The sequence below is a fragment of the Leptodactylus fuscus genome, chromosome 5, assembly GCF_031893055.1.
Source record: "Leptodactylus fuscus isolate aLepFus1 chromosome 5, aLepFus1.hap2, whole genome shotgun sequence".
Lineage (NCBI taxonomy): Eukaryota > Metazoa > Chordata > Amphibia > Anura > Leptodactylidae > Leptodactylus > Leptodactylus fuscus.
Window position 1 is genome coordinate 127,656,276 of NC_134269.1, and position 10,140 is coordinate 127,666,415.

The following is a 10,140-nucleotide window of genomic DNA, read 5'->3' on the forward strand; positions in this document are numbered from 1 at the left end:
TTAGGCGGAGACAAATTGGAGGTAGGTGTGGCCAAATCCACATAGCGCGCAGCACATCCTTTCCCTCTGTAAAGGTATGAGTACAGTACATGAGAACGCCTCCAAGCGGCCCAGCGCGCACCGGGCCAGTCTGCGTATGCCGGCTTATGTGATACGCGCACGCCACTCCTACGTGCTAGCGCTATTCCCGAGAGCGAGCACGCTTCCTAAGCCCCGCCCTCCACATCCTCACCGCCGGCCTGTTCAGCCAGCTAGGGAGGAAGCGGCAGCAGCGGATCCTCCCACAACACGACGACAAGCGCCCGGGACATGGAGCGGCCCTGATTCACTACTCAAACCATTGGGCCAGAGCTGCCGTCCTGTGGAGGGCACTGACACGCAGACATGAGTAACAATAACAACAGGCAGACCAAGCGGGTCACCAACTGCGGCTCCATCCTGCTCACTGCGCAGGAGAATGACACTCTATACAGCTACCTGGGCAAGAAATGTGTGGTGAGTGCAGTGGGCCTAGTCCCGGCTACTGTCCGTGTATGGGCTGGTGGGCCTGGAGGCTGTTCTGTGTGTGGTACATACAGTGTGAGCAGCCTTTACTTAGAGCTGGGCGACATTTACTTCCTGACAGCTGCCCAGTGTCAGTGTATACTCCGTGTCCTCTTCCTGTATGCTATATATTCTGTATACTCCCGTGTCCTCTCTCTGTATATTCTGTATACTCCCGTGCCCTCTCCCTGTATACTCTGTATACTCCTGTGTTCTCTCCCTGTATGCTATATATTCTGTATACTCCCGTGTCCTCTCTCTGTATATTCTGTATACTCCCGTGCCCTCTCCCTGTATATTCTGTATACTCCCGTGTCCTCTCCCCGTATGCTATATATTCTGCATACTCCCGTGTCCTCTCCCCGTATGCTATATATTCTGCATACTCCCGTGTCCTCTCCCCGTATGCTATATATTCTGCATACTCCCGTGTCCTCTCCCTGTATGCTATATATTCTGTATACTCCCGTGTCCTCTCTCTGTATATTCTGTATACTCCCGTGCCCTCTCCCTGTATATTCTGTATACTCCTGTGTTCTCTCCCTGTATGCTATATATTCTGTATACTCCCGTGTCCTCTCCCTGTATATTCTGTTTACTCCCGTGTCCTCTCCCTGTATATTCTGCATACTCCCGTGTCCTCTCCCCGTATGCTATACATTCTGCATACTCCCGTGTCCTCTCCCCGTATGCTATACATTCTGCATACTCCCGTGTCCTCTCCCCGTATGCTATACATTCTGCATACTCCCGTGTCCTCTCCCCGTATGCTATACATTCTGCATACTCCCGTGTCCTCTCCCCGTATGCTATACATTCTGCATACTCCCGTGTCCTCTCCCCGTATGCTATACATTCTGCATACTCCCGTGTCCTCTCCCCGTATGCTATACATTCTGCATACTCCCGTGTCCTCTCCCCGTATGCTATACATTCTGCATACTCCTGTGTCCTCTCCCCGTATGCTATACATTCTGCATACTCCCGTGTCCTCTCCCCGTATGCTATACATTCTGCATACTCCCGTGTCCTCTCCCCGTATGCTATACATTCTGCATACTCCCGTGTCCTCTCCCCGTATGCTATACATTCTGCATACTCCCGTGTCCTCTCCCCGTATGCTATACATTCTGCATACTCCCGTGTCCTCTCCCCGTATGCTATACATTCTGCATACTCCCGTGTCCTCTCCCCGTATGCTATACATTCTGCATACTCCCGTGTCCTCTCCCCGTATGCTATACATTCTGCATACTCCCGTGTCCTCTCCCCGTATGCTATACATTCTGCATACTCCCGTGTCCTCTCCCCGTATGCTATACATTCTGCATACTCCCGTGTCCTCTCCCCGTATGCTATACATTCTGCATACTCCCGTGTCCTCTCCCCGTATGCTATACATTCTGCATACTCCCGTGTCCTCTCCCCGTATGCTATACATTCTGCATACTCCCGTGTCCTCTCCCCGTATGCTATACATTCTGCATACTCCCGTGTCCTCTCCCCGTATGCTATACATTCTGCATACTCCCGTGTCCTCTCCCCGTATGCTATACATTCTGCATACTCCCGTGTCCTCTCCCCGTATGCTATACATTCTGCATACTCCCGTGTCCTCTCCCCGTATGCTATACATTCTGCATACTCCCGTGTCCTCTCCCCGTATGCTATACATTCTGCATACTCCCGTGTCCTCTCCCCGTATGCTATACATTCTGCATACTCCCGTGTCCTCTCCCCGTATGCTATACATTCTGCATACTCCCGTGTCCTCTCCCCGTATGCTATACATTCTGCATACGCTTGTCCCCCTTCCAGTCCGGTATGTTATACATTCTGCATACGCTTGTCCCCCTTCCAGTCCGGTATGTTATATATTCTGTATACACCCGTGTCCTCTCTCTGCATGCTCTATGGTCTGTATACACCTGTGTCGCCTCATGTTCTGTATACACAAGTGACCCGCTCATGTGCTGTATTTTGTATATATCACTGTGTGCCCCTCCTGCCCTGTATGTTTTATATACACAGCCGTATCCCCCTCCTGTCTTGGTTGTCTCAGGTGCTTTTTTTTTTTTTTTGGTGTGCACTTTGGCATGGTGGAGGAGAGTTGTGTATTTTACAAACCATATGCTGTGGATATCATAAGTATGCTAATGCAGGCAAATCAGTTTCACCCATCACACACACGTGCAGATTTTTTTTTCGGTCACCCTTCTTCTGTTCCTGGAAGAAGAGTTCTTCCTGTACTTCCTTTTTATGCTTAGAAATCACCTGTGTGCCTGGGCAGATAAATTTTCTTGTGTCACCACATGATATTTCAGAACGGCAATGCTCCAAGGGTCATGTTGACAAATTCATGACAACATGCTCTCACTATAGGACAAAAGTTACATTTCCTGCCAATTGAAAAGGTAGAGTTACAGGCTTTACGTTTAGACAGCTCCTAAAGGCGATTTCCATGAACCAGAATATTGTTAAAAGTTTTGCCAATTCAAATATGAATATTTGCATAGGAAATAAAACAATCTTAATTTTAAAGTTCCCAGCAGAGGCAATGCGTTAGCACACGTTCAGGAGACAACCGTAGGTACTGAAAGAATCCAGCCTCCATGTTATCAAACCTTTTCAATGTTTTCTTGGAAACCATCTAAATAGCAAGGCAGCAGCTGTTGGACGTGTGCGCTGTGTATAAGGAAATCTGGATAGATGTAGTCAGAGGTCCCCCCACATTTTGGAGATTTGAAGCATTTAGGATAAGAACTACTGGCACCCAGACTCAAACAATTGTTTTGAGAAAACCCATTTAAAGAGGTTGTCCAAGGAAGTGGAATGTAATGCCCCTCTTTATCATGTCACCAACAACAGACTAAGAGGGGAATCTGTATGGTGACCCAGTGTCAGAATCTGGTTGAAAATGAAGGTTTTGGAACAGCAAGACCCGGTAAGGAATTGGGGCGATATATAACATGATGAGCAAATTCTACACTGATAAATCAAGTTTGAGAGATTCTGTCCTATAGGGAGGGTTGGAGTGGGAGAGGTAAATGCCTGGCTACTGTACTTGCTGCAGTCAGCAGATTCCAGTTTAGAGCACCTGTATAGACTGAGGGTGATAGAAATGACAGTGACAGGAAAGCTGCTGTGGGGATTTTGATTTCCTTGCATCTTATAATTGAAAAAGCTAAACTTCACTGAAGTGAAACTTTACATAGAACCACTGAGGTCCACGAAGAATTCCCAATTTTAGAAATAGCCCAATTGCTCAATAAATAATTGCCTCTCCTCTTACATGTTATGTATCACTGGTATTTGCCAATCCGAAACCTGAATTATAGGGTGAGGTAGACTGAACTACCAGGTTCCAGGGATGGATTGCTAAAGATATTTAGGCTATATGACACCTCAGATGTCACTGTGAATCACTGATACCAGTTACATAACTGTGTGTAATAAAATGATTCTCTGTTGTGTATCAGTAATAGGATTTCCAGAATGTGGATTATGTACACAATAAATTTCTGTATGTGGGCACTGCTATCTGTTATATGTGGAAGGCTTCCAGGCACTTTAAAGAGGACATTTCACGTCCTCCGGCACATGTGGTGTAATACACCGCTAGAAAGCCGACATCACGCTGAATTCAGCGAACTATCGTCTTTTCCGTTCTGTGCCCCAGGTGAAGAGCTATCGGTGCCATTACCGTAGCTCTTCAGTGTCAGAAGGGCGTTTGACAGTCACTCAGGAACGCTCCTCCTCACATTAGTGTCTATTGCACTGTACTGTGAGATTACTGCCCAGTGATGATGCTAAGCGTGAAAAGTCCTGCTAAAAGCAGCCATGTTTGATATGCACAGATAATCCTACAAGATAAGCCTTGTAGAACAACCATACCACTAAATGGATGTGGACTTATTCCGTATCCCATAGTTACAATTGAATGTCAGGATTGCCGGTATATGAATAATTCAAATTCAGTAGCATGTAAAAAGGGGATGTCCTAAAAATAATTGTTCATTAAATAGAATTGAGTTAAAAGTTCAGTTTAATAGTGATTTTAATTTAGATCATAATTACCGAGTCCTAGTGAAAATCTAGTTCATTTCGCTGCTACTACAGCACCACCAGATCCTCCAGAAAATTCCCATGAGAACGTACCCTAAGGGATTTAAAGCATGGTATAGAATAGATTGGTGGCAGCTGCAGATATAAGGTCTTGGGAAATATGGTAGTTCAGATGGGACATTGCTGTTTGGCATGCATGTGCACCTACTTTTATACTAGCACGAGGCAGCATTCACTAATGAAAATATTTTTGAATGTTAATGGGATTGTCCAGTTATAGACAAATATTGAGAAATAAATGTTATTGTTTATGTAATAAAGTTATGCAAATTTCCAATATACTTTCTGTAACAATGTCTCATGTTTTTCTAGATCTCTGCTTGTTGCTATTCATGCTGTTTAGTTCCAGTGGATAAAAATCAGTCCGTGGTCATGTGTCACAGCACAGTAATCGGGCATCTGACTGGAAACAAACTGTGCACCTGTGTTATCATCACATCACCATGGACTGATTTTTATCCATTAGAAGTAAGCAAAATGAATGAAAGCAAGTAGAGATCTAGAAAATGCATTGATACAGAAAGTAAATTGGTGACTTTTCATTATACAAATATTTATTTCTAGATATTTGTCTAAACTGGACAACCCCTTTAAGTTATGGTACCTAGGGTTGTGGAGTTGGTAAACCGAACCAGGGACCCAACTCCTGCTTTGACGCCTTCATAAATAGCAGCCATGGGGCAACACGGTGGCTCAGTGGTTAGCACGGCAGCCTTGCAGCGCTGGAGTCCTGGGTTTGAATCCTGGTAGGAATAACATCTGCAAGGAGTTTGTATGTTCTCCCATTCTACAAAGACATACTGATAGGAGAAAAATGTACATTGTGATCCCTATATGGGCCTCACAATGTACATAAAAATAAAATGGCAGCCTGGTCAGACAGAAGCCGTAAAGCTGCTCTAACTCACAATATAGTTCCAGTATTCATATAATTAAAAAATTTTGTTTCAAAGCTGGAAACCTTTACCTTTTTTTTTCCCCCAGACTTAACCCAAAACTGACCGTAATTCCAACTCTACAGTTCCCAACAAAATCTTGATTGAATTTTTGCAAATGTAAACAATTGAATTCCTATGAAAGTAAATGTACAACCAACTATGTATGAATTGATTGTCAATAATTGTATAATATAATTGGATTGACTTTCTGGAACTGGACAGTAATTTTTCATTCTGTCGTTTCATAGTCACAGGCATATTTATCAAAAGTAATACAACACTTTCTACATTTGCAAAAATTATGGTCCACATCATTTGCGACATTTTTGAACAGTGAGCGCCAGGAAGAACAAAAAATTACGACTAGCTCAACACTTTTGAAAAATGTGCACCAGAATGAGCATGGACATTTATGAAACGAAGAACATATATAACGTAGATTTTTTAGTACAAAGTAGATGTAGTTTAAAATGGTGTAAACTTAGTTGATTCAGTTGAGCCAGAATTTTGGCGCACAGGCAGTGGAGACATTTAGCACGTCGGAAAAGTGAGCCAGAATTTCGGTGCACGAGAAAGTGAAACAGAGTTTTGGCATGTTGGAAAGTGTAACAGACTTATAAATGTCTAATACTGCAAACGGGATTTGGGGTATGTTCACACAATTTTTTGTAGGCGGATTTTGACTCGAAATCTGCCTCAAAATCCGCTTGCAAAAAAAGTGTCTCATTGACTAAAGTGGGAGTTGCTCACTTTTTTTTTTTTTTTTCTCCTGCTAGCTAGTAGCGTAAAAAAGAAGCGACATGCTCCGTCTTGCCGTGTGTTCCGCGGTTGAGTCAGCTGCAGCATCCGTGGCTCGAGACAAGCTCCTGTTTAGGGCTATTCATTCGGGCCTAATCGGAAAAGGGATGCTGCGACGGAATGCCGATACACTGCTTCGGCATCCTGTCATGGCTAGCCGCGCAAAAAAAACCCAAAAACACACACGGCGGAAATCTTTTCCGCCATGTGATCTAGCCCTTGTAGTTTCAGTCTGGGTCCCCACATGGTGTAAACATTGCAGAAAAGAAGTACCGTTTTACAGTCATCACAAAGTGGATGGGTTTCTGATGAATCCCACTCCCAATTTGTGGGAAAATAAGTTGCGGACACACAGTGATTTCCATAACCATTGCGGTTTACTTTACGTGTTTACTTTGGGTTTGTGTTACTCATAACAGTATGGCAAACAGTATCAGTAATGGATGGGGGAAGGGCCAGTCAGCTCCTTACTGAATATGCCACATATAGAAAATATAAATCATTAAAATTTAATTTTCTTTTAAACTTGTGGATTCACACAACATAAACCCGTAAGACGTCAAGCACCTTATTATTGAGTAAAATCAAATTGAACAGTATTAACAGAAAATTGATATTGATGGGTTAGTAGGGATAATATTTGGCCAAGACAAAGGACCCATGGCAGACAGAAAGTTGTCGCAGTCCAAATACCCTTTCCCTGTTAGGCTGTAGGCTAAATAGCCCAATTAAATACCTCCCACCCCTACAAGGCCAGTACTACTTAAAGCTGAACCCTGTACGCAGTCTATTCCACCCTCTTCATCTAGTCATTTTGTCCTCATTTTAGGGACTCATCATGGTTTTGTTTCTGTGTGGTGAGATGTGTATAGGGTTATGGACCACTTATATATGTGAAATAGACCTGACAGGCTGATCAGAAGGGCCAGCTCTGTCCTGTGGAGCCCCCTGGACCCAGTACAGGTGGTGGGTGACATAAGGATACTGTCTGTGGTGACCTCCATGCGGGAGAACAAATCCCACCCAATGTATGAGACCTTGATGGCACTTGGCAGCACTGTAAGTGACCGTCTGCTTCACCCCAAGTGTGAGAAGGAGCGCTATTGCAGGTCCTTTCTTCCAACCGCGACCAGGCTGTATAATCTACATCAGTCCAAGTGAAGACACTCCGCACAGAGAACTTATGATTATGATGTCTTCCTTCTTTCTTCTTCTGTCCCATAGCTGCTGTGGACTCCTATTATATCTTCTCAGCTTATGTGTGTCTCCTTCTGTAATATATTACTGTTTATTATCCTGTATCTGTATTACTATGCTGCTGTAACACACTGAAATTTCCCCACTGTGGGACTATTAAAGGATTATCTTATCTTATTACTAAATGTTAAGCTTTACTAGGGTTCAGGGTGCTGTCATACATAATGTTAGGTCATCGGTATCTTAGATTTTATGCACACAGCTGTCCTTTTTTTTTTTTTTCTAATATCTGTGAAAAACTTCCGTGTCTGTCCATGCAAGGTTGCTGACAGCACTTATTTACATGGCAGTGAATAATGATCATACCATGGCCATTTTATAAATTAACCCATTTTGACAGACAAAGTGCATGTTAGTTTTTTGGGGAGTTTCTATGGCTGTCAAAAAAAAAAAAAAAATCCATGTGAACATACACATTGTATTCAATGTGTTGTGAAAACGGGCATGTGATGGACATTGCAGAAATGGCTGTCGTCGGGCTGTTTTTCATGGTCATGTGAATAAGTCCTTACTCTTCACCAAGGAGTTGACTCTTCCCTTTGCAGCTAAAACGGCATCCACACTTTTGGGATGCTTTGTACATGATTTTGGAGTGTGCTTATGGGAATTTTTTTGACATTCGTTCGATAGGGAATTTGTGAGGTTAGTCACTGATATTGGATGAAAGGCCTGGCTTGCCATCTCTAATCTAGTTCATTCCAAAGATTTTCGATAGTGTTGAGGACAGAGGTCTGTGTGGGCCAAAACGTTTTTCCACACCAGTCTTTCCCAACCATGTCTTTGTGAAACTTGTATCTCATTTATGAAGGGATGCATGCTGCTGACCAGCCGCAATAGTAATGCATAGAATCTCCTATAAAATAGTGAAAGTGCCCAGTCTATTGAATATATGGTATCTGCAGTGCTCCTATTCCGTCGGGAAGGGGTTAATAGGAGCACTGCAGATACCCTGTATTCAGCCAGGCTGAGTTCCAAGTGGGGGAAGAAAAAACAGTCCTCAATCTCAGGGAAGGGGCAGACAGACAATCAAAACACCCCCTCCCCTTCTCCACCAACCAGCAACTACTGCACCCAAAAACTCCGGCCATTTTACTTGGTTCACACGTCAGTATGCCATCCGTCCATTTGAAATGAATTTGAGAGTAAAAACAGACTGATACACATACTGATTGTATACTGACACCTTTTTATGCTGATAGCAAAGGATGTCAGTCCCCTAGAGGACAGATTAGGGCTCGTTCACATCTGCGCCCCAGTCTCCGTTCTGCAGGTTTCCGTTTCCTGCACAAAACGGAGGCAGGAGATGGAAACCTGCAGGAGTCTTTCTCACCCATTCATTTGAATGGGTGAGAAAGCTGTCCGGCGGTGAGCATTATATGCTCTCCGCCGTGAAACCGGGTTTTTTAATCCGGACACAGAGTCGGACATGCAGTACTCTGTGTCCGGATTAAAAAACACGGTTTTGCGGTGGAGAGCATAAAACGCTCACCGCTGCTCACGGCCGGACCCGGTCTGTGGTTTCCGTCTTCTGCATACAAACCAAAGAACGGAGTGCCGAACGCAGGTGTGAACCTAGCGTAAGGGGATTAAAAGTAGAAAATTGTAAACAGAGTAGAGATAAGGACATATAATAAATATCTGTTTACAATTTTCTACTTTTAATCCCCTTATCTGTCCTCTAGAGGATGACCGCGTTTGCTATCAGCATAAAAAGGTATCAGTATACAATCAGTATGTGTATCAGTCTGTTTTTAGTCTCAAACTGAATTCAAACGGACGGCATACTGATGTGTGAACCAAGCCATATACTCGAGTCAATAAATTTTGCCAGTTTTTTGTGGTAAAATTAGGGGTCTTGGCTTATATTCGGGTCGGCTTATACTCTAGTATATATGGTAGTAAATTGGCATGAAGTCCAGCCATCAAAATAGCTGATTAAGATTGCCAAGAATCAGAGGATAGGTCCACATAAGCCCAGAAACTCCCCTTTAATGCCAGCTGAACATATAATGTATATGAGATGCTCCAGACTCTCTGCTGTTGGTAGATTGGGCAAAGAGGGAGAGGCGGCAGTTGTATTTGTGACGTCGATCACTCCTGTCCACTTCACTTTGCATTGGCCAGTGTAATGGGCCAATGCAAATTGGTGACGGTCTAATAGAACCCTTAGACTAGACTGTCTAAAAATGATCCAGATTTGTCTCAGAACCTGTGCAACATTGTATATATTATATTGGATCTCTGCTTTGCATATTAAGCCTTGGCTCTGTCTGCTCCCATCTTTGAGTTTCCTGTATTTTCTATTTTAAAGTATATACACTTGCACAGCTTTTTACAGTCAGCAGAGATTCAGCATGGCGCTATTATCAGGGCATTTTCTACTTGGATTCCTTCATAAATGGGTAGACAGTAAAACATCTCTAATTCCCAAAAAAGCAAGTGATTCAATTCCTGCAAAAGTAAATTAGCTACTAACTAT

The 10,140-nt window shown here is 43.5% G+C and overlaps 1 protein-coding gene across 2 annotated transcripts in view; it reads left to right on the forward strand.

Moving 5' to 3' along the window:
• Nucleotides 1–203: 203 nt before the first annotated feature.
• Nucleotides 204–10,140, forward strand: part of WASL (WASP like actin nucleation promoting factor) — a 38,065-nt gene continuing 28,128 nt past the window's right edge. For both annotated transcript variants that reach the window (XM_075274269.1, XM_075274270.1), the window contains exon 1: nt 204–495. In XM_075274269.1, the coding sequence (XP_075130370.1) occupies nt 385–495 (111 nt within the window). In that variant the 5' untranslated portion in view covers nt 204–384. The remainder of the gene's footprint in view (nt 496–10,140) is intronic.